The 24964-nt window shown below is 33.5% G+C and overlaps 3 protein-coding genes across 4 annotated transcripts; 2 read left to right on the forward strand and 1 right to left on the reverse strand.

The window, feature by feature from the left end:
- Positions 1 to 3438: 3438 nt before the first annotated feature.
- Positions 3439 to 7947, reverse strand: LOC102613709 (agamous-like MADS-box protein MADS3). Of its 2 annotated transcripts, none has more exons than XM_006490905.4 (8): positions 7483 to 7947; positions 4899 to 4974; positions 4725 to 4774; positions 4470 to 4569; positions 4198 to 4239; positions 4061 to 4102; positions 3807 to 3949; positions 3439 to 3719 (listed from the first exon to the last, which is right to left on the reverse strand). In XM_006490905.4, the coding sequence occupies exons 1-8, from the start codon at positions 7662 to 7664 to the stop codon at positions 3632 to 3634; spliced, it is 723 nt and encodes a 240-aa protein (XP_006490968.1). In that variant the 5' UTR covers positions 7665 to 7947; the 3' UTR covers positions 3439 to 3631. The 2 variants fall into 2 exon arrangements, with proteins under 2 accessions (XP_006490968.1, XP_006490967.1); XM_006490904.4 differs by having other exon boundaries at positions 4725 to 4786; positions 7483 to 7944.
- A 7145-nt stretch (positions 7948 to 15092) lies between these two features.
- Positions 15093 to 17749, forward strand: LOC102613422 (histone deacetylase complex subunit SAP18). The gene is made up of 6 exons (XM_006490903.4): positions 15093 to 15291; positions 15584 to 15616; positions 16375 to 16485; positions 16592 to 16687; positions 17345 to 17419; positions 17508 to 17749. Exons 1-6 carry the CDS (start codon positions 15169 to 15171, stop codon positions 17538 to 17540), a joined length of 471 nt encoding a protein of 156 aa, XP_006490966.1. The 5' UTR covers positions 15093 to 15168; the 3' UTR covers positions 17541 to 17749.
- Positions 17750 to 19069: 1320 nt separating this feature from the next.
- Positions 19070 to 24129, forward strand: LOC102613128 (polygalacturonate 4-alpha-galacturonosyltransferase). Its single transcript, XM_006490902.4, has 11 exons — positions 19070 to 19522; positions 19635 to 19798; positions 20189 to 20223; positions 20329 to 20388; positions 20508 to 20642; positions 21064 to 21130; positions 21210 to 21256; positions 21374 to 21708; positions 21802 to 22159; positions 22383 to 22970; positions 23167 to 24129. The coding sequence occupies exons 2-11, from the start codon at positions 19648 to 19650 to the stop codon at positions 23440 to 23442; spliced, it is 2052 nt and encodes a 683-aa protein (XP_006490965.2). The 5' UTR covers positions 19070 to 19522; positions 19635 to 19647; the 3' UTR covers positions 23443 to 24129.
- The last annotated feature ends 835 nt before the right edge of the window (positions 24130 to 24964 follow it).

The following is a 24964-nucleotide window of genomic DNA, read 5'->3' on the forward strand; positions in this document are numbered from 1 at the left end:
GTTTCTTGTTTTGGCTCCTGGTGGATTGCCTTAGCGGGGACTTGAACCTTAATTGGTTCGGCCCTTTTTTCCCTTCTTTTTTTTTTTTTAGGGGTGTTCGCAGATCGAATTTTACGAATTGAACATCAATCCATATTTAATTCATGATTTTACGGATTATAAATTTTTAATTCAATTTAATCCACGGATTGGTAAATTCAATCCAAATCCAATTCATACGTTTGCGGATCGGATGAAGATTTAACTCAATCCACCATTTTATTGATTGGTCCGTGGATTAAAAATTTTTAATTATGTTCATTCTACAAACGAATTAAATAAAAAAAATCTAATATAAAAATAATTTTACAACCGATCAAATTCAAAATTGAATAAGATTTAAATAAATTAATTATTTCAATAAAGTTAGAATAATACATTCAAAGTTTCAAAATAACTCAGTGAAAAAATCTCATTTGTTTAAATCAATACATGAAAATTATAAAAATTAACTAAAATTAATTGTTTAGAAAGCTATATTTGTTTATTTAATTGTTCAATTATTTAATTATGTTTATCATATATTATTATCAGATAAGATATACATAGTGTTAATGTAACTATGTTTTAACTTATTATTTATTAGTAAGTAGTAATGCCACATTTACAATTTTTTTAATTAAATGAATTTTTTTTTTTGCAGATTCGCATATTTTTGCGGATTTACAAAAGCAAATTCATATCCAATCAACCAATTGCGGATTTTTTAATTTTCAATCCAATCTAATCCCCCAATCCACAGATCAAATTTTTGTGGAGATCGGTAGGGGTGGGCATCAGATTAGATTCAGATATATCTGATCTGATCCGAACTTATTTGGATCAGATTCGGATTTAGCCAATAATCCGATCAGATATAATTTGTGTCATCCGATCGGATTTGATTCGGATCGGATCGAATTCAGATCGATCCGAACAATCCGATCGGATTACACTTATTAAAAAAATAAATTAAATAATTAAATATAAAAGCAGAATCCGATATTTCTACTCATCTTTATCATCAATGTTTCTTCAAATCATCAACAATTTCAAGATCTAACATCTCTCAATAACAGCAGCAACAATGGTTGTCTGCTTCAACAGCAACCATCATCGTCAAGCCTCATCTTCCTCACCCTCTCCCTTAGCCTCTTTCCCTCCCTCATATGCTTTTCTCTCATTCTCCTCCACGTCCTCTCCATCCTCATCCGTTGTCACCTCCTTCTCAATCACTATATCTCCTCCAACAAGCACTACACCACTGACATGGTCGCCACTGTCCTCACCAACATCTTCCAAAGCTCCGTCTCTGTCACGGTGCTTTCCTAATGGCACTATCATTCTCAAACTTACTTGTATTCTCTTTGATTTGATCTTTTTCTTGGAATGGGTTGTGGTTGCACTTTCTTGTTGATGTGCCATGCTTTTGTTGATGTAAGTAACGATGGAGCCGCCAGCGCCGATAGGTTTCAGAATGAGGATCTGAAAGCATCATCCAAACTAGTTAAACTCACCCAAATCCAAACTCAATCGGAACTGATCCAAATCCGAATTTATTCAAAATTTCATCTGATCCGAACTATTTCAGATCGGATTGGATTGGATTTGATATTCGGATTGGAATCAGATTGATTTTTTTCCAATCCGAATTATCCAAAATCCGATTGGATTCATTCGAATCCAAAATTGCCCACCCCTAGAGATCGGATTAGATTCTAAACACCCCTATTCCTTTTAATGGGAATAAAACAGCCTATGGGATCCAATGGAATCGTGATTGGTACTCAATTATGATACGCTTGCTACAAGTACCTAAATATACGCGGCTTAAATATTTACATCATTTGTTAACTTTAAATGACACCTTTCTAAAATCTTTATAACACCCTCCTTTTCAATTTCTAAATTATCCTTACTTGACTTTCTAAAATACAAACTAATATATTAAAATTAACCATTTTCCCATCAAAATCTACTTAGCAAAAAGTATTTCTATGAATAGTTATATAAAAACATATAAATCGTAAAATTTTTAATTATTTTCTTCTTATTATATTATTTATATCTCCATAACTAAAAGGTTTTATAACTTTCTTCAATAAATTATTTTTACTTAAAAATTAAAATATATAAATATAACTAATAAAATAGTTGGTTTACAAATTTTGTTGAAATAATATTTTATTCAAGTATTTAACTACTTTTCATTGAAAAAAATTAAATTAATTTATATTCATTTATTTAGGTAATTTTAATATAAACAAATGGGTTTTATGGGATATTTGAGAGGTGTAGTTTAACACACCTATTTAGCATTTTAGCCAAATAAGAAGACACAAATGATTTATTAATTTTGAGCCACCAAGCTGCACATATTCCATGAAGCATTTAGTTTGATAGTATGATTTAATATTATACTATGATTTTGTGTATGTACATTATATGATTAATTGAGTCATGAGATTATTTTTTATCCTTCTTGTTAGGTGCTCTAGGAATATGTGTTGAGAGTTCGATTGCTTTGTCCGTGCGATAATGTTAATTCCGCCGAGTTTTCACCTAGGTAGTATTTGGTGCAATTTGTCATGTATGTTATGCTTGTATGATTTCATGTTTGTTCATATATTTTGATTAGTGTAGAGTTATGTTATATGATCATGCATAAGCATTACTTTACTATATATATATAAATTATATTTACTCACTGAGCTGCAAGCTCACTATTTTATTATTAACCAATTTCTTCCAAATTTCCCTAGGGTTTCGTGTAGCTCAATTTATGATAATTTGATGTTAAGCCACAACACGCATTACTAAATGTTTATGTTTGTATCATTGTATGTATATATTTGAAATGTATGTATGTACAGTAAGATATGAAGTATGTTTTCGAATGAGGTATGGAGCCTCTTTATATGTCGTAGTAGATATATATATATATATATACATATATCATGGATTAGATTATATTATGAGTTCTAGATATAAGCATAAGACAGGTAATACAGTGACTATCTCATGATTCACTGCAAATCCAACAGACATTTCAAAATAGGCCGTGTCATGTAGGAATGCCTAATATTTTTAAATACATGTCCATTTAAGTCCACTAAATTGAGACTATAATTAGTCCCAGTCACTGACCCAATTTTGAAGAAATAAAAAAAGGAAAATGGTGATGTCGTCATCCAATTCAAACGAAAATACGTACATAAGTGCCTGTGTGTGGTCTAGGATTCTAAAATTTTTTAAAGTTTAGAAAAGTTATTAAACCACGTGAATATATATATATATATATATTATTCCTAGATTGGAATGTCACCCTATATATATAACATATATTCAAATATAATATAATATAATATAATGTACAATATATAATATTGCATTTGCACGAACCACAAACATGAACCCATGTTACAAATAAGTATAAGATAGTAGATAGATGGCCGAAAAAACATTTAACTAACCACATTACATGATGTCCCATATACGACAAGTATGTAGAGTATCTTGGCAAAATATTACAAACCCCAGTTAGTACAAAAGCCATTAGAAAAAATTATATAATCATCACGTATGCTTAATTACATATATCTCAATGCTCTACTCAAAGGACCCATCCTTGGATGAAGTTGGTCTCACCAACCGTATTCTTTGGCACTGAAGACCCTTCAGATGGAAGATAATTCAGGTACCTGCACTAACACCACAGGCCTTATTAATGTCTATGTATTTTATCATCGACCTGGATTAAATTTTTTTTATTTTTTGTATGTACGTACCCAATTTGTAGAGCAGGTTCCGGGTCACAGTTCATGGGACTGTCATGAGAAGGATGAACAGAGAAGTTGCTATTTCCAGCACCTGCAGCAGCAGAATTCCACAGGTCTTGAATGGCCTTAAAACTTTGCCCTTCAGTCTCCAGCTGAAAAGCATGCAGAATATTGAAAGTGAATTCAAGGATTGATACCAATGTTATTAATTAATTGCCATGATCAGATCGTATTATATTAGTTATTTCTGTGAAAAGCGCAACCTTAATCCTGAGCTGCTTGTTGATATCTCCAAGCTGACGCTCCTGCCAATCAAAAGTCCAGAAATCACGCACGCCCAGTAAGAATTTTTACCAACTAAACTAATTAACTGACGCCCACAATATATAAATTTTCTTACCTTTTTGCGGAGGTCTTCCACCTGCTCTATCATAATCTGTGTCTGCGCACAGAACAAAAGGAAACAGTAATAAACATAAACTTCTGTGATCTCTATAACATGTAACATGCATCAAACGAAATATGAGTTATGTGACTTTTGTTCTATAATACCCGAAATGTAACTTCATAATATAGAGCATTCATTAGTATGATATTGATCATATACAGCAGCGAGCTGAGTACACAAAATGATCAGTAATGGATCCTTTCTAGTTAAACAAATGCAAGTACCTTCCTTTGCCTGGCCAGTGCTAGGGCTCCTTCAAGCTGTTTCTCAAGATTCTGCAGCTCCTTTACACTCAGCGGTCCAAGATCCTCTCCAAGCAAATGCCTTTCAAAAACATTTGTAAACCATTTAAGTCTTCATGATGATGGTGGAAACTATATATATATATATATGTTCTTACAAATTAAAGCAAATTAAACGCAACTAATTAATAGTTGTAGTTAATTTAAATAATGATAAGATCAGAATTGGAATATGACCTTTGAGTGCGTTGAAGAGACTCATATTTTGCTTTCAACTTTGTTGCCTCCTGGTACCAGCTCTGGATTGTTGTTATAATAATCAAAGACAAGCTAGGTAACATATACAGTAAGAAAAAGAAAGCATCACACAAAGAAAGAAATGTAGAGCATGTCTATCAGGCACACATAAACCTGTGTTTCACGTTCGATGCTGTTGTCTTGAGGATTGAAGCAGCAACGTTGGTATCGCTCAAGGGTTTTGTTTATGCTGCAAAGAGAAATTAATTACTCATTATCGATCTCTGTTTGAGAATGTGCATAGGTTTAATTTCAGTTAAGCAAATATGCAAGATTAATGAGCTAGCTTTATTAAGCAACAAGCATAAACAAGGCAATATGCACAAACACAAAAGTACGAGAAAGATTTGATCCATTGACTTCTTGCATCCAGTGCAAGGGCCAAATTGATTATACTGTCCCATAAGGAAAACTATAATTACTAATTTGATCATTTGATAAACTACTAACATAAGATGCAACTTGTCAACCGTTATAAGAGAATGCAATAAACCATGCATGCAAGAGTAGCAAAACTAATCCCCATTAATCATTAACAAATTATATGTGTTAAAGGGGACCTTTGACTACTTCGCTAATTAAAAAAAATCTAAAATTAAGTTTGACTCTTGTCACTCAAGTACACAGATTAATTATTTTTAACTGGTGGTTTTTCTTTCTGCAGGAAACTTTTTATGAATAATGTGTAGGTAAAATAAATATTTTAGATAGCTGTACTATGAAAAAATTCAAAAAAAAGAAAAAAGAAAAAGGAAAAGGAAAAAAATATAGAATGACTGACAGATATCATTTCCAGCTTAATTTTCTCTCGTCTTAATTCTCATATCAAAACTACCCTCAACTTGAGAGAAATTCATTCAACTCCTAAAAGCAAGAATCTCTTCATTATATATCCATATCCTCAAAATCCAAAATGCACAAACCTTGAATATACTTTCAAGAAGAAACATGTATAAAACATTTTTAGATAATAAATCAAACAGGAGATAAATCAATTACTGTATTTTGAAAACTCAAAATTATTATATGATGATTAGATGCTACAGCAGCAAAATTGTGAAATACTCTCGACAATTGTGATTCTTATACATGGTGTAAGAAAATATTGCATTTTATTTGACAGTATTAAACTTAGAGAATTTTACTACAAGTACCAGTATCATATTTTCTCCGAAAATTAAAAAAAAACATTCTTCATGTGAAATGATGAAGATATTCTTCTAGCAAAAGATGAAACATTCTTTCAGTCTATAAAACAATCAAGCGCGCGCGCGCGCGCGCGCACACACACACACACATGAACAGAACATATATATGTATATATATAGAAAGAAGCTTGATTCTTAATTAAACAAAATGAATACATACACATTTAACTCAAAATAAATTAATCTTCACTGGTATTGAGAGAGCGAAAGAACTCTTCCTTTTTTTTTTTTTGAACCAAAATGGCAAAACGAAAACTTTCTGAGAGTTGTGTTAAGTTAATCAGTTCATATAGCACAATAAATAACCCATGTTCACTCCAAATGTTGCATACAATATAAAGCTGGACTGAGATATTATCAGGCAACTCAACATCATCTACATTTTATTCTCTGTGTGTGTGTGTGTGTATTCATTTAAAAATTTATTTTCCCCCAAATTAATGTATGAAACTGTAGCCAAAAGTTTTTATCTTTTAGAAAAAATGTATATTTAAAACAAGCAAGCAACCATTTTGATATATGAAAGATATTTTCAGGTGAGCGAGAGAGAGGAAAGAAGCAAACCAGTGATGAAACCAAGAGATCTAGAACAGAAAGATTCAGGACATCCATGATTCAGGAGATAAAGGGAAGGAGAGGAGAAAGAGCAAAACTTGAAAACGTGAGTGTGCATCTTTGCTTCTGAAAGACAAAGGTAAGGGATTACAGTATTCCAAAAGAAAACGCCCTAACGATCCAAAAGACAATTAATTTTCTTATTATATATATGTGGGCATGCTTGATTTGCCACCCACCAATGATACCAAGATTTAAACTATTATATTATGAGAGAAAGGAACATTGAAAGAACCAGAAGATCAAAGAATGAAAAGACAAGAAGACAAGTAGTAAGACAGTGAACTTTTCTGGGGGCAGAGGTTGATGATCTGAGAGTAAGCTACAGTAACACTGCAAGCTTTTTTTTTTTTGACAGAGGGACGGGAAAAAAAAAAAAGAAAAGAAAAGAGGAAAAGATAAAGTAGCCAGCCAAAAACCCTAGATCTTGCACAGAGGTCCAAGCGGAGGCATTTGATAATTAATAAGAAAAAGAATAATAATAATAAAACATAGATGTATAGTCAGTGATGGAATCTCTCTCTTCTCTGCACAAAAGCTAACTAATTAAGTTCAATCATATTGTTTTCTTGTACCTTATAATTATCTGAGACTAGCTAAGAATTCAGATGAAAGAGAGGAGACAAGAGAGAGAGAAAGAAAGAAAGGGCTTTTGCAAAAGACTATGAAACGTGTCGATCTATCATGGGAATATATCATGAACTGGATAAAGCATCTAGCTCTTGCTCTTCTCTGTAGAAACTCCAAATATATCATGTATGTAGTGTAAACAAAAAGAGACGAGAGCTTTGCAAGCAAAATAAAATAAACAAATAAATATCAAAGGAGGAGCCAACATGAAATTAAATTAATGGATATATGTAAAATATATATACCCAGCACTACCAAACTCATAGAGCTTGCCACGGCTAGAGAAGATGATAAGAGCAACTTCAGCATCACAAAGCACAGAAAGCTCATAAGCTTTCTTCAGCAAACCATTTCTTCTCTTTGAGAAAGTGACCTGTCTGTTAATCTTGTTCTCTATCCTCTTCAGCTCCACTCTTCCTCTCCCCATAATTTTTCAGTACACTCACTTTTCTTTTTATTATTATTTGCTTTGCTTTGCACCTAGCTGGATAATATAAGTTATATATAAGTGTATATTATTATTGTTATCATCAACTGATAATATATATTGGTGTTTTGAGTTTGAATGTGTTTAGTTTTGGGGATACATATATATATATATATAGATAGATAGAGAGAGAGAGAGAGAGAGAGAGAGAACAAAAAGGGAGCTGATGATCAACAAGTAGTAGTACTGATTGATGATGGTATATGTAATTCTTTCTTTTGTCTACTGTGTCTGTGAAAGAAGTGGAAGTTGAGACCTGTGGTTGTACATTATATACATCTTGTTTGATTAATTACTTTTACAATAAAATGGAAACAAGTATGCGGGTGTGTATATTCGTTATTCTCTTTTACCATTTTATTTATTAATATCTCTCTGGTAATTGTCCAGCTTCCCTGCGCCTTCATTTTTCTTACCTTAAGCATTAACTTACCCTCCTCACGGAAGCGTGCGTCCACGCTCGCAAATGCAAAAGCATGAGATGAGAAATTCAGATTTTTTCTTTTAAATATTGTTATACAGGACGGTTACTGATATTACATAAGATATTACAATTAATATTTACAAAAAGATTATACTACTGCGTCCACTCTACTCACATTTCTTGAGGGATAGATTGGCTCCACTCAATTTACTAATAGTGAGAGGATAGACAGGTTATACTATTACGTCCACTCTACTCACATATCTTGAGTGATAGACTGGCTCCACTCAATTTATTGATCATGAGGGATGACTTACATTTCGTAAGGGATAGACTTACTCCATTCAATTTACTGATCGTGAGGGGATAAACAGATTATACTACTGCATCCACTCTACTCACATATCGTGATGGATAGACTAACTCCACTCAATTTACTGATCACGAGGGATAGACTGGCTCCACACAATTTACTGATATTACATAAGATATTACAATTAATATTTACAAACAGATTATACAACTGTGTCCACTCTACTCACATTTTGTGAGTGATAGACTGACTCCACTCAATTATTTGATAATTGAGGAATGAATGAAATTAACCCGCATAATATTTTTATGGAAACTCGAACCCTTACACTCAACATTGTAAGTGTAAGAATTCTTCCACTGAACTAAAAGCCCCTTGCTATTTAGAATTATTTTTCAAGAAAGTAAAAAAAGCACGGAGTGCATCAATATGATATCAGGAAATGCAAATCTTGAATTTGATAATGTATAAAATGATGTAGAGTTACATTTTGATCGTCGAAGAGACCGTACGATTTTGTCGGATTTGCGTTGTACTGGATGGATGGAGCTCTTGCTGTTGGTGGGCACTCTATATGGGGTCCTCCTATCCTATTGCGCTGCGCAGATCTAATATTAATGGTTGCAAATTTGCAATTTCCAATCAACTTTTATGCTTTTATTCTTATTGAACCCATCAGGTCACATGCCGTGACTTGATCAGTTTAAATAATTCAATGCTCCACATTCCAAGTTTTCTTCTTATGCAAAGTTGTTCAGTTGATGACATTATGGTGTTACTTCTCACTCTCTAATCCCATTAACGATATTAACCTGCAGGAGCTGCAAGAAAAGACTTTTGACTATCAATTTTGATGCATTTTTTGTAATACGAAAATTACGGAAAAAAGTATAGGTTAAAACTTGCCTTGGTACGAACATTTGAATAAAAACCAAGAAGATTTCACGTTCAAAGTTCAAACCCTCATTTACACACCTTTTGTGTGTCATATAATATTTAATTTGTTACAAGTGTGTGTGTGTGTGTGTTACTCTTAGGATCCATGTGACCTTAAAATTACATGACAATTTTACCCAGCCATAGTCGTGCACGTGAAGCACACCCACTTGAAGTGAGTTTTGAAATAGAGGTTGATATTTAAAGAAACTGGAAAAGAGCAGACTGAGAATTCGTATTCCGTATGTTTATCATCATAGTTGGCTTGCTAATTCTGATATGCTCAGCTGTAGACTCTACTCACGAATGAATTGAGGCAAAGGGAAGAGTAGTTAAAGCTAGCGTGCTGTGCAGTGATAGCTGTTTCCTCCTTTTGATTTGAAAATTTCCTTTCATGCCATATTGTTAACAATTGCTTTAACTTGATCTACAAGTCAACAAGCAACTTATAGTCCACGGCCTAGAATTATGTGATCCTTTTTTCTTTTTTTTTGTATGTAAGAAGAAAATATTTGATCAGTTGCAGATTCTACAAAGCACTTTGTGCATGCAACAATTTTGGAAGCGAAAACATGATCTGTCACCTCCAAACCTTTGAACCAAACACATCACCCACCAAAAAATTTAGTTTACTAATTCTATTTATGAAGTAACAATTTCATTTTATTGTTGAAGCGTAGTTGGCGAGAATCATGAGCTGAATAGTGCTAAGTTTTTTTTTTTAATAATATGCGTGTGTTTGTAATAATCTATGGTTAAGATTCGACTATATATTAATTATTAATTATTTATTAACTATCAATCGCAATATTATTAAAAAAAAACTCAATTTAACACAAAATCTTAATCCAATTGGTGAATGGATTGAGTTTCAGCATCATATATCATCATGAAATGTGCTGATTGCATGTTAAATAATCCATCAAACAGTCAATTTTTCTTACTATCTTTCTCCTCTGTGATGATTTTATGCAGGAATTGGGATAATGAAAACATGGCATTATTTTATATTGAGTTCGAAAATCCACATTTTATATGTTAACACAATGGGTAATATATAGATTTCAATGTCCACCTTTTTTTTTCGGGGGGGGGGGGGGGGGGGTTTTTGGGGTTGAGGTTTAGATTTCTTGCATGTGGGATGAGTTTTATTAGGAAAAAAAATTTGTTGTTCCGTAACCTTGAGAATTACAAATATGATTAATCGCTGGTGTTGCAAAGGTGCCAGCATCTCTACTCTTTGATATATATAATTAAGGGTTATTATCATTTTACTACTTTAAAAATTGTCAAATATCAAATGACTACAACAAGTATTGTCTCCTATCATTTTTCTACTATATTTTTATAAAAAAATATAATTTTACTATTTTTCTGTTATAACCGTTAGTTGACCAGTTAGTTAACTAATAAAATATCAATTTCACCCTTTATGATTAAAAAAAAATTAGTTGAAACTTATTTACAAAATAAAATTGTAATATATTTATTAAAATGGATATAAAAAGCCAACATAATTCTTTTTTGCTGGAATTATGAAAATGAAGTTTATTTACAAAATAAAATTGTCTTATTATTTTTTTAATGAAGCTTATTTTTTTTAATCATGAAGGGTAAATTTGGTATTTTGTTAGTCAGCTAATTGGTCAACTAACGAGTCAACTAACGGTTGTAACGGAAAAATAGTAAAATGATATTTGTTATAACGAAAAAGTAATAAAATGATATTTGTATAAAGATATAGTCAGAAAATGATATGAGACAATATTTGTTATAATCATTTAATATTTGACAATTTTTGAAGTAGTAAAATGACAATAACCCTATAATTAATGGGTGTTGAAGTTCAGCTACGGTAGAGCACGAATCTCTACATAAAGTAATAAATAATAAATAACGAGTTATAATGAACTTTTTATCATTTATCATTTTGCGTGTGTGGCTTAAATTAACGCTCACTCCAATATAGCCACAGCCATAATTAATTATTGCGGCCCGAAATTTGCCGCTCTATTAATGCAATTGGAATTATGATTCAATGTTACGCCCACTTTTCAAGGAGAGTGCGTAAGTAGCGTGATCTACCGGAAGTCAATAAAGCAATTTATATAATTTCATTCATTCATGATTAAAAAAAAAAAGCAATTTAATTTGTGATACGATCTGAAGTTCAAAGAGATTAATTAATGTACTTGGGAGTTAATATGGCAAGTTAAATACGAATGTTAAAGTTAAACAAAACACGGTGAAGTACGGTGTTCATATGGGCACATTTACGTTTTCCGGCTCTATTAATTCATCGCACTATTTTTTTCGTTTGCATTATTCAAATATTTTGTTGATGTCTTAAGTTATGGGTTACATTTGTCAACTCAACCTTTTTCTTTCTAAAAAACTGGGAATGCAATAGAACACATTTGAAATAATGTGAACCTGAAGCACCATATACATTCATGGCTCTATTTATGCAAGGAAAGCAGCTTGAGAAAAATTAAAAATTATTGTTTTCTAAATTATAATTAAATCGATCTCCAGTAATTAAAAAGAGATAAAAGAGGATGATTTTGAATGCTAATGTATAGAAAATGACTGCTGTAAAAAGAATCAAGTATCCATCACACTATCTTGAAAATATTTGGAATGAAAAAAGAAAAAAGAAAAAAGAAATAACCATCACATTCAACTCAAAACTTTGATGAAATAAACCAAATGGGCATGATTAATTTCTTTTTCTTCATAATCTGTTACAATTAATGAATCGATCAGCCCACTTGCCCACCTTCACCTGATCTCTCGGTTTCTATTAGGTGCTAAGTAAAGCCTGAGAAAAAATAGCAGATAATTAAGAATCCATATTAAGGTACCATAAGATTAAACCAAATTTGAGGGAAAAATTAATCACTAATAGCATTATATATCAACTTAGTGTGCAACAATTAACTGTCAGTAAGTCAGATTGCAATTTTAAGCGAATCCTGATTTCTTGTTTTATGTTGTGTTGAGAATGCTGCCCAAATCAAATATTGCTTGCCCAAGTTTGGGCTCAAGGCAATAGTACGCCATTGGAGTTCCAATTGAGGCACAAAACATGCTAATTGTTTCCACCATGTGAAACCTCCTCAATCGCCAATCCCATTACCAAAATATTACTACAGTGAGAAGGAAAATGGGAAAAGCGTTCAAAATTAAAAAAAAAAAAAAAAAGGTAAAGAAAATTGAATAGTCATAAGGGGCCCATAATTTCCAATTTTGAAACTATTTTTCTAGAGTGGTCCAGCTAACCTTTGAATAATGACCAATTATTATTATCTAATGGTCCAATGCGAGAAGGGTGTTGGTTTCAATCTCACCATTTTTAGAAAGCCTTGATGGATCCGAGTAAGCTTCTTTAATGGCCATTTTCCATTTGTGGCCTCAGCATTCGCTATCAACTGAGCTTTCAAAGTTTTACCCCTAACCATGATGACTTTGTGTCCTTGCAACAACAAAGAGGGAGCAAAGTGTGAACACGGAATCAAAAACTTTATTGAAATTATCTTCTGGTTTCTTTTGCCAAAATAATAAGCACTTGAATTTTTCCGAAGGTAGTTAGTCAATACTCAATAGTCAGTGAAACTTCTGTATGCATACGAAACGGGTCCAATGCCCTTGCGTGGCACTGCAGCTCATGTGGGGTGGGCCGCCAGTTCTCAATTATCTTTCAAATGGTCCTAAAGGTGTTTCTCAAGAAGCAATTGACTAATGAATGCGTTTATTTATCTTATAGGCCATTTTTGGAATCAGTCACAGTTATTATAAAATAAAAAATTTAATTATAAGATAAAAATTATTAGTGTGCAGTAAATATAATTTTAAAGTGATAATTTTGACAAGAATATAAATGATATTATAAGCTTTTTATCATATAAATATGATATCAAATCAACTTAACTTTTAAACTATAGTAACAGATGTTCACCAAATACTCTAGTATTGTAAATTTTAAGTTACAACTATCCAACATTAATACCAAACAAGGATGTAACGTAAAGTCTACCAACAACACCATTTGAATTTAAGCGCAAGTCGTTGTGATGAAAATTATTTAAAAGTTCAACTTCAAATTATATTTCAAATAGTAAAGAGTTAACTCCCAAATAGTTGAATAGAGAAAAATTTTATTCTATGCACAAAGACACGTTATCTTTTTCACTTCAACAAGGAGAAAAGAAGGATTAGAAACTGATTAAATTGAGAAATGATACTCATATAAATGCTTATTGTGTTGAATCACTAGAATATTTTGGAAATATTAATTAAAAAATGATTTAGGATTTCTATTAATGGTATATATATATATATATATCCCCAAGCACCTTCGGGGATGAAGAGCCTTTAGATATATATATATATACATACACACACACACACACACACTAATGATTAGAAACTAATTATTTTGTAATCTTGGGGTGAGAATAACTTTTGTGGTGGCTATCCCATCAACTTAACATGTTGAATTGGTAGGAGAGTGCAATAGTGAAGTGGGTCTCACAATGGATCATAATAGATACTATAGTGAAACTCACTTAATTTAATATTTAATAATTAGTGGGTTTCATGTAAACCTACTATTCTGCCACATAACAAAGCATTATTGGGTCCTCCTACAGCTCAGCATGCGAAGTACGTAGGAGAACCCCATACAATTTGTTTTTTTTTTTTTTTCCTTAAGGGTACCCTCACTTCTAAGCAAACTTTTTCCTTGAGAAAGTTACTTAAGAAAGTTAAATTTGGTAAATAACGAATTCTTTTGGTCAATACACTTGCTTAATTATGCATATAAATGCAAATTCTGGTATATTTAATTTTGGGAATCAACTATATATAATTGGAATATTAATAGTTGGAGTTATGAGTGAGATATAAAAGTTGTGGAAGATAGCTTAGAAAAAGTGAAAAGAATAAAGATATCGTGTTGACAAAAAGCTCAATACATGCTTTCTTCTTGAGTGAAAGCATGATGTAAGAGAGGGATAAGGGGATGAATGACTTGCATCAAAGCAACTCACTCTCACATGTCCAATAAAAAAGTCTATAAGAAAATTATTTTTATTATGTTTAAGAAAAGTGAGATTGTTGTGGAATTATTTTGGGACCTAAGTATGGATGCAAATAATAATATAATATAAATGATAAGAAATTAAAGTGACAAAATGGCACTAGAAAAATTAAATATGAAAGAGAAAATTCTATGCTCTATTGCTCTATTTCAATTCTTATTGTTTTAATTGATTTTAAAGTTTTTGTTATTATAAATGGTGATGACCATTTATAAACAGTGAAACAGACGAATTTTAAAGTGTTTTGACATCTTGTAAATTGACTAGTGTGATGATAAAATGTTTCAAGAAATGTAATACACACGTAATAAGTCATACAACTTTTTTTACAATTTATTTTTTAAAATCATTAATGTAAAACACGTATTGTTTTATCACGAGATAAATAGACACATCTCATAAGATAAGATAGATGGTTTATTGTTTTTATTGAATTATGAAAGATATGAGAAGGCGTCTGATCTAACTACCGCAGAGGTTATTCTGGGCTCGCCCAATTGAGCCCAATAAGGCCCAAACACATAAGCCTTAACTCGGATTTATTTAATATTATTTTCTTCCGAAAATGGTTCTTTATATTTACAAGCTAAATGAGAAGACTTAGCAGAAACATTGTATTAAAAATTAAAAAAATTAAAAAAAAAAAAAACTTCGAGACCTGAGAGAGGGATGGCGGGAGTAGGAGAAGCGCAAAGAAGACAAGCAGGCAGGAGCAGGCCATTACATCCTTCTGGAAGGGGCCCTCCACCACCGCCTCCTCGCCCCCGCTTCGAGCCCGTTGATCGCGAGAAGGTTCGTTTTCCAATTTCTTTTGCATACTTTAACAGTTTAGGGTTTCACAACTCAAGACTTTTATATACTTTATTTTATTATTTTTTTAAATTTTTTTATAGTGTCATTTTCGAAACTTTTAGGATTTCTTAGCCTACAACTTAGTTTTAAGATCATTTGAAGTGTTAATTGCTACTTGCAACGTTGTTCTGTCACTGAGTGAGTCGGAATAAGACCATATTTTTTGTCTGTTGCGAGAGAAACTATTCATATTGATTTCATTTTCTTATCCTCTTTCCCTTTTCCAATGCAGACTTGTCCTCTGTTGCTTCGAGTTTTCACTAAGGTACGTCCTGCGTCATGTCTTTATGCATTACCACGGGTTCATCTCCCAAATTCATATTGCAAGTGGCATCCTGTCTTTAATTGGACTCATCGGCCAAGTGGTTCATTTTCTTTTCCTATGTTCAGCAATGCTTTTTCCTGCCCAACAACTCTTGCTTTGCATTCAGCATTCAATATTTCCATATCTTTTACAATGCTTTGAAAGAATCTGGATCTGTGTTTGATTAATTAGTTCGATGCTCTAATTTGTGGTTTATTTCTTCTCTAGTTTTATCTTTTGTATTTTATGTCTGATGTCTATTTATTAGATTTTCTAGCTGGTTTGTATATCATTCTCAAGGTAGCATAATAGCAGAAAGTTTGATGTTTGACTGCTAGAGGTTTTGTAGTATTCAAAGGAAACACTAAGTGTAAATGAAAGAGGTTATGTGTTGTGCTTGTTGCTATTAATAGTTCATTGTTTAAAAAGGTTCTTGGCTTTTTATAATGGCTTTTCAAGTCAGCCTTGGTGTGCTTGTTAAAGCAGTGAGCATTCAATGGTCATTGAATTCCACATTATCCATTTCTAGAATCTGTGGCACCATGATTGATTGGAGCATATGTCTATGTTCACCTTCTTGTTGGCCGCTAGCTACAGCCTATGAAACGAAGACCATTTTTATAAGTTTTCCTTGTACTTTTAAACATTATCTGTGAACTGAAATCATGTGTTTAGTGTGAAATATGTACCCTATGACTCACCCATTGAAAGTTCTGCAGATTGGGGGGCACCATTCTAGGGAGGATTTTGCAGTCAGAGGCAAGGAACCCAAGGATGAGGTTCAAATTTATACATGGAAGGATGCTACTCTTCGTGAACTAACTGATCTGGTATGTTGAACAGTGCATTTCCTTTTTTATTTTTTAGAATTCTATTATGCATATATTTTTATTATCTGTCACTTGGGCTGCATGGTTGATTGATACTCTATCACAGGTTAAAGAAGTAGCACCGGCTGCAAGAAGAAGGGATGCAAGGCTTTCTTTTGCTTTTGTTTATCCCGATAAGAATGGTCGTTTTATGGTGAGAGAGGTTAGTCACTCTTCCCTCACTGTTTCTTATTTGGGACATGATCAATCTGCAATGAACTGAACTGTCTGTGAAGCAATGGCATAGCTTGTTTAATCCTGTTAAATGGTTGAAGGCCAGCTCAAGTTAAGATCTATTAGTTAGCTCTTTTAGGCTACGTTTGGCTGCCGGGATAAAAGCAGGGCTAGACTAATTTTCAGGATAAGAAAATTTATCCAATCCAAGGCTATGTTTGGCTGTTCGGATTAATAATTTACTCCAACTTTTAGTCTAGATATTTTGGGACTTTTTAGTCCCTATTTTTTTGTGGGTTTAGATAGGACTAAATTCATATCATATTTTAAGCCAAATTTGATACCAATAATAAAATTTTATTCAATAATTTATTTTAACTTGTATTTAATTTACGATTAAATATCAACATTTTAATTCAATAATCTATATATAAACTATTATTTAATATAGGACTGGCTCAGCAAGGCACATGAACAAAGGATTTTGCCATGGGTAGAATTGTTGCTGAAATATGATGGATATGAGCATATTTGTCATTGCTTATTAGATGGTTGATGTAATGATTTGATTTAACTGATTAATTTGTAAATGACAAGTAAAAAAGGATTTTTACTTGGCTTTAAATTCTTCGTTGTTTTTATGAAGGTGGGGAAGACCTTCTCTTATGAAGGTAGGAGGCAGTTAGATGATGGCAAAATGTTGGCTGAACTTGGCTTTGAGGTATAGCAAACTGCTTTGATCTGCTGTTGATCTTGATTAATTTGAACTTTGTTCTGTTTATCTCTAACTTAATGTTCCTCGTATGCAGATTGGAGATTACTTGGATGTGGCTATCCTATAAAGTTTAACTGTGTAATTTGTTTAGATCGGTTATGATACGACTAGATTTGAGACTTGGGAAAGGGCCTGTTATGTAACTTAGTGATATTTTAGCATGATTTCACACTCTTTGTTTCAGCCCTGAGGTGTTTGTGATGATCAACACTCAGTGCCATTTGGCTTTGTTTTTATATTTTTTTCCTAGTTGAAATTTTGAGAGAGATTCAGTGATGTTTGAAGTTTATTGAATTCAAGAATGTCGTTTAGGAATCTTGGGAGGGGTAAATAGCTCAAGTTGAATTTGGGTTTGTCCACGTCCTTATCTTTTTAAAAGAAGGAAAATGAGGGGAAAAAAGGCGCTACATAACTTATAGGTGTAAAAGTTATATTGTTGTGATTCTTTAATTGTTTTGCATATAATAATTAAGTCATATAAAAAGAATTAGCTTGGAGTTGATGTTAAATATTTATATAAATTAGCAAGACCGATTAATAAAAAGCTACATAACTTATAGGTGTGAAAGTTATATTGTTGTGATTCTTTAATTGTTTTACGTAGAATAATTAAGTCATATAAAAAGAATTAGCTTGGAGTTGATGTTAAATATTTATATAATTTAGCAATACCGATTTAATTGTGGCAGAGGATGGCAAGTGTATTGCCCCGTGTTTGAGGTTTTGATGGATCCGTCTTGAAGTACAGAATTATCGATGGTTTTAACCGGTTGTATGTCCTTTGAATTGTATGAATGAATGGAGGGATTCAATAAGATTATTTTCTTACATGTGGTGTGGGCCTTATCTTTAGAACCTTGCAGCACAGACCATGTTAGTGGGTCACCCCTAGGCCCGTGGATAGCGGAAACGGGCATCGATTAGGGATGGGCATGTATGTGGCCATGCGACAGTCACTTTTCAGTTTTGAAAACGAAACAAAAAGCTCCACGACCACGTATGGGGCAAAATTATGTTGCAAATGTGGTTTGGTATTACAGTTATAATCAGTTATTAAATTTATAATTGTATTAGTTGGATTCAATAACTGAAAGTAACTGTGATAACGTACCACAGTTGCAATATAACTGGACCCCCGCGTATATGATCTTTATTGAATTCATGATCACAGAACAAAATCTTCAAATACTTCAACCGATGTAATTTTGATGGGTAATTTTAAATTATTTATTTTAAAAAATTATTGTAAATAATGTGTCATTCATTAAAATATAATATAATTGATTCACTTAAATTTTATAAAAAAATTATTAACGAATAAATGAATGACATATTATTTAAAATAAAATTTATGATAAAAAAATTAAAATGCCTATTATTACTCAATTTGGATTTGCTTTTCTATGTAAAAGTAAATTGTAAGTCTTGTTATAATTAACATTCGCCTCACAACATTGCTAAGATTTTGCATGAAAAATGTTTTAATAGCTAAAATGTGAGGGAATAAACATGTGATTAACTGTCTGGCAAAAAGAAGGATTAATTAATTTCATGGAGTTCTTTGGCCATTTCCAAAATTAATAACAATTGTGAGAATAAAGACGATTAAAAAACTAATAACCCGATAATGATTAGAATTTAGTCTGCTTCCTGCCGGGCGTGGAACGACGTCGCTAATTGTCGGTTGGGAAACGTCAGTAAAATAAAGAAACTGAAACAGCCAGGGGTGGAGAACAGGGAGATAGACACAGCGAGAGTGAAAACGAAACACAAGATTATTAAAAGAAGATTACAGAAAACAGAGAGAGATCGAGAGCTAAGATTAGCGTTCATTGCTGGTTCCAGATTCTTAAACAATCGGCTTTGAAATAAAAGCAGGCATACTCCATTCGTCCCTGCATTTTCCTTCATTTACACGCTTTCACTTACTCAAATCTCATTTTTGGACTCCTGTCATTATCTGATGCTTTGCTGTGACGATGAACTCTTATTAGCGAAATTGCTCACTAATTTCTCTCGATTTCGAAAGATCTCTTAACTCATCCACCTGTATGTCTCATTCTCTAAAATCTCTCGTTTTGAGATGCTCCCTCTCTTTCCCACTTTTTCACCTTTTTTTTTTTAATTTTAATTTTTTACTCTTTTAATTAAATGATTTTAGGTTGTGGAAGGCAATGGCGTCGGGGCGGGGATTATCAGGTATGGGCATCCACAGGAAAAGAGGCGGTGGATCTCGATTGCCTATTGTACTTGTTATTTTCTTCTCAGTTCTTGCGCCGTTGATCTTCTTTGTTGGCCGAGGGCTTTACACCTCCGCTTCGATTGGTTAGTTCTCTTTAATTAATTAATTACTTCAATTTAATTGTGTATTTTCAGATCTAACTTCTATGTCACATTCGTTTGCTCTTAGGTTTTCTGAGAATTGTTTTTGCTTGCTTTTTAGACCTGACCTATTGTTAGTTTTCATTGCATTCTAGAAAATCCTAATTTACTAATAGCATTGGTACTTTTCGCCTTTTGGCCGTATATGCTATATATATTTTTCTTGTTACTGAACGCCAACACTATGCATCTAAAAACACCATATTTACTCCTTGAGTGACTAGAATTCTGTACTTTGCTTGTGTAATCTGGCATCAGATTTTTATCAGTGCACGTTTGAAGTTTATTTATCTCTTCTTTCTATTTAAAAATTATTGTTGTTACTTGTGCCAGATCAAAATGATATCCCAAGTGGTTCTAGCAAGCAGGTAGCTTGTTGCAACATTTTATGTTATTTTCAATCATTATTATTTGGATTAAGAGATTCTGGTTACTCATTTTATCCGAGGGAAAAATTTGGTTGACTGGTGCAGAATGTGCATTGGAGAGAAAAACTGGCACTGCAATACATTAAATCCCTACTATCAAAAGATGTAAGTGTGCATTGGTGAAGAGTTTTAGTGACAAGCTATCTGTATTACCTTACAGCAACTGTACTTTTCTATTATCAATTAGATTAACTTTGTCGCAACTTGTTTAAACCAATGTTTAGGTCATTGATGTTATCGCAGCCAGCACGGTAGATTTGGGCCCTTTAAGTCTTGATTCTCTGAGGAAAAGTAACATGTCTGCTTCATGGAAATTTGTTGGAGCAGAGACTTCTGTAGAGAACAATGCCACTTCTGAGGTTAGCTTGACTTTGATGCTTTGGTTGAGTATGCATTTAGTTATTGTACAACTTTTGTTGCAAAGGTCTTATCTGCTTAATGTTGCTTACTCACTGTGATAGGACTTAGGGCTAAATTAGGGCTGACTTTTATTGATTAAATCAAAAGAAAACAAACAATCAATCTTGACCTACAATTCGAGAGGTAGGTCAATCTCTCCCAAAACTCCTAATGGTTCCTAATACCAGACAAAACTCAACATAAACCCTAAATGACCCCATAATCTCTTATTTATAGCTAAACCCTAATTAATAATAAAGTTACTAAATTGCCCCTGCCCCTAAAATTACTAAACAGCCCCTGCCCCTTTATATTTGCGCCTAACATAAGTTTTCATGGGTCTAACACACTGATGTCATTGGATTGTGATTGTGTTCAAAGCCAAACCAAAAAGCTGTACGTATCGAAAAAGAAGCTCCTAAGGGGAAAGGAGACAATATTCTGTCTGGTAACATCTGTCTTTTTGACTATTTGATGTCGTTGTTGATAGTTTCTTGCTTGCATGCTGATCTGGTTGTCCCCCACAGATGGCCATTCCCAATTGGTTGATACACCTGCAAAGCAATTTCGAAGGGTAGATGTTCTTTCTATCTGATGTTGCTTTAATAATCATATGTGCCACTTAAACCTTTTTACTATCTGAAGCTATCCATGATTTCTTCTGAATTGTGAAACTTATCTCTGTGAACAGCAATTGAGAGAGAGGAGGCGTGAAAAGCGAGCAGCAGATTTGGTACAACAAGATGATGAAGCAATTGTGAAGCTTGAAAATGCAGCCATTGAACGCTCCAAATCTGTGGACTCAGCTGTCCTGGGAAAATACAGCATATGGAGGAAAGAAAACGAGAATGACAACTCTGATTCTACTGTACGGTTGATGCGGGATCAGATGATAATGGCAAGGGTGTATCTGAGTATTGCAAAGATGAAGAACAAGCCTGACTTACAGCAAGAGCTACAGTCCCGGCTCAAAGAGAGTCAGCGTGCTTTGGGAGACACAGCAGCTGATGCTGATTTGCATCACAGGTAGCTGCATTGTAAATTTTGTGTCATTCACTGTGTATTATATATAGTTTGCATTTTTCATGCATTCTGGTTCTGCGTGTATTACTTTTGTAGTGTGCCCGAGAAAATCAAATTGATGGGTCAGGTTCTGTCAAAAGCAAGAGAGCAATTATACGACTGCAAATTGGTGACCGGAAAGCTGAGAGCCATGCTTCAAACAGCAGATGAGCAAGTTAGGAGCTTAAAGAAACAGAGCACATTCCTGAGTCAGTTGGCAGCCAAAACAATTCCAAATGGAATCCATTGCATGTCCATGCGCTTGACCATTGAATACTATCTTCTTCCTCCAGAGAAGAGAAAATTCCCTGGAAGTGAGAATTTGGAGAATCCAAATCTGTATCATTACGCCCTGTTCTCCGATAATGTGTTGGCTGCATCGGTTGTTGTCAACTCCACTATCATGAATGCCAAGGTATGTAGACTGCTTATCCTGTTGCACTGTTGTCTTAATGCTCTCCATTAGTGAGTACATCCTTGATTTGTTGCGTTTTATCATTTGCTTAAAGGTCATTTAATGCCGAGCTCTCAAACTATTGGGCATAGTTTATGTGCCTTTAATGGAAATTAAGAATTAGCCTTTTAAACTGACCTTAGATGCAATCTTGACAAGAATATGCCTCTTGATGATATTGCAGGATTCCTCAAAGCACGTATTCCATCTCGTAACTGATAAACTTAACTTTGGAGCAATGAATATGTGGTTTCTTTTGAATCCTCCCGGAAAGGCTGCTATTCATGTTGAAAATGTTGATGAATTTAAGTGGCTTAACTCATCCTACTGCCCTGTTCTGCGGCAGCTTGAGTCTGCTTCAATGAAAGAGTATTATTTCAAGGCAGACCATCCAACCACTCTCTCTTCTGGTGCTTCGAATCTGAAGTATAGGAATCCGAAGTATCTTTCAATGCTTAATCACTTGAGGTTCTATCTCCCACAGGTCTATCCTAAGTTGAACAAGATCCTGTTTCTTGATGATGATATTGTTGTCCAAAAAGACTTAACCAGATTATGGTCTGTGGATCTTCAAGGAAAAGTGAATGGGGCGGTGGAAACCTGTGGTGAAAGCTTTCATCGTTTTGACAAGTATCTTAACTTTACCAATCCTCATATTGCACGAAACTTTGATCCAAATGCTTGTGGGTGGGCATATGGGATGAATATGTTTGATCTGAAGGAGTGGAAAAAGAAGGATATAACTGGCATCTATCACAAGTGGCAGAACATGGTCGGTAGAATCTTGTATCTTTTTCGCTTACACATATAGCCATTTATACAACCACATAATTTGATGATTCAACTGCTATGGGAAGAATTAGTTTGGCCTTTGCATTTGTCTTTTGAGTTTAAACATGCTACACATGGATGAGCAATTCGTATCTTCTTATGTTCTTATTTTTCTGTTTCTTCGTTTTTAATCTCAGAATGAAGATAGGACACTGTGGAAGCTTGGCACATTGCCTCCAGGGCTGATTACATTTTATAATCTGACACATCCACTTGAGAAGTCATGGCACGTGCTTGGATTGGGTTACAATCCTAGTGTTGATCGGTCAGAGATAGAAAATGCAGCAGTTGTCCACTATAATGGCAACATGAAACCATGGCTGGAGTTGGCTATGACTAAGTATCGGTCATACTGGACCAAATACATTAAGTATGATCATCCCTACCTCCGGAATTGCAATCTAAATGAATAAATCTGATCGTGGGCATTAAGGTACAACGAAATTCTACCTCTCTCTCTCACTGCTAATGGGTTAGTTTGTGTTGGTTTAATACATGAGACGTAATGGGTCCAATTTTTTATGCTGCACGTTCCTTCTCTTCATTCCACATCTTTTTGCTGTTCTTTGTAATTCATTAAATTTGTTCCCACCATTGCTCACCAACTGAAACAAGATAACAAATTCTATGTTGACGACTTGTAGCCTCCCTTGTGGTTTTTTTTTTATTTAAAAGTTTTCCCTTTTTTGTGGTTTATTTTTTTATTAATTTTTTTTTTAAAATTGTGGGAGCTAAGTTCAAATTTGGACAGGAAATAGTAGTAAACCTCCTATAAATGTGAATTTCTGTATTCTTTGAAGAAGTTTTGCTTTAGAGAATGTAATGTATTGGTTCTTTATTAGATCAAGGACTTGCTATCTTTCAGCAGTATTTACAGTGTACTGACTGCTTGTTGGTTGTATTATCCAACTGCTTTCAAAGGAATGTATTTTCCATTTTTTCTGCTCCATGTTCTCTGTAAATATCCCACCATACTGTCTTTTATATGACCTGCCTTAATCTGGCTAGAGATTTATTTTGCACAAATGGTTTCTAGGTTATGTTCATGTAAAGGATCCAAGAATAATATTAGATGCTGAGCTTTTTCTTTTGTGGCTTAATCTCAATTATGAATTTTCTCACATAAAGTTAATACCTGATGGATGTTTTACCAGAGATTTTTCATTCCTTGTTTGCTTATATTTTGATTCGGTATGCCAGTTTATGCTAGTGGTCGGGGTCACAAAGTTGTGACCACTATACTGTGAAGGTTTGTCGCGTAAATTGCAATAAACCGAGCACAGTGAAACTAGTGTAAAAACCAAGGATATTGCTTAATAATTTAGGTGGTATTAACGATTCTATTTCCAGAATAAACGCTTTTGCTAGCACACGAACAATGTGTATAGTGAGGGCTGTTGTTTAAGTTATATGTTACATCATCATCATCAACCCAAAAGTTGTTAAGTTTGTTGTTTTTCACGCTTTTTGTGCCTTTGTGGACTTAAAGATATGGACTTTTTTGATGCGCTGTCTTATCGTTGTTGTGGAGGTCATGTAATTACCGTGGGCCTATTGGATCTTGATGTATTGGATGATCTTAAACTAAGTTGTTCAGCTGACAGATTGAGTCCGTGAGCCATTATAATAGAGAGTTTATTTTTATTTGCGGAAATGAAGAAGCTTACTCAAGACCTGGCAAGACGAAAACATATTCGGTCAAAGGATGGGATCATGGGATATGGGCTTTCAGAATCATTTGTGTCTTATGTCAAAAGAAAGGAAAAAAAAAAAAAAACTTATTGTATATTTTAGAATTGTGTTTTTTAAGTGAAAAAAAAAAAAACGAGTTGAAACAATATCTCGGTTTGGGACTGGGTAAATGAAGCTACCTTATTGCTCTAGCTCTAGCAAGCTTCCAAGTGTCAAAGAGTCCCTAAAGCAGCAGCAGCAGCA

Source organism: Citrus sinensis, chromosome 3 (assembly GCF_022201045.2).
Source record: "Citrus sinensis cultivar Valencia sweet orange chromosome 3, DVS_A1.0, whole genome shotgun sequence".
Taxonomy (NCBI): Eukaryota; Viridiplantae; Streptophyta; class Magnoliopsida; order Sapindales; family Rutaceae; genus Citrus; species Citrus sinensis.

Bases quoted from the DNA above. Each gene is read 5' to 3' on its own strand.
- LOC102613709 (XM_006490904.4), bottom strand. From the start codon at position 7,664: ATGGGGAGAGGAAGAGTGGAGCTGAAGAGGATAGAGAACAAGATTAAC. The intron at 4,570-4,724 runs GTCATATTCCAA...TGTTTTTGAAAG, and splicing joins TCTCTTCAACGCACTCAAAG to GCATTTGCTTGGAGAGGATC. The intron at 3,950-4,060 runs GTTGCGCTTTTC...CATGCTTTTCAG, and splicing joins ACAAGCAGCTCAGGATTAAG to CTGGAGACTGAAGGGCAAAG.
- LOC102613422 (XM_006490903.4), top strand. From the start codon at position 15,169: ATGGCGGGAGTAGGAGAAGCGCAAAGAAGACAAGCAGGCAGGAGCAGG. The intron at 16,486-16,591 runs GTATGTTGAACA...ACTCTATCACAG, and splicing joins TTCGTGAACTAACTGATCTG to GTTAAAGAAGTAGCACCGGC. The intron at 17,420-17,507 runs GTATAGCAAACT...CCTCGTATGCAG, and splicing joins TGGCTGAACTTGGCTTTGAG to ATTGGAGATTACTTGGATGT.
- LOC102613128 (XM_006490902.4), top strand. From the start codon at position 19,648: ATGGCGTCGGGGCGGGGATTATCAGGTATGGGCATCCACAGGAAAAGA. The intron at 22,160-22,382 runs GTATGTAGACTG...ATGATATTGCAG, and splicing joins CCACTATCATGAATGCCAAG to GATTCCTCAAAGCACGTATT. The intron at 22,971-23,166 runs GTCGGTAGAATC...TTTTAATCTCAG, and splicing joins ATCACAAGTGGCAGAACATG to AATGAAGATAGGACACTGTG.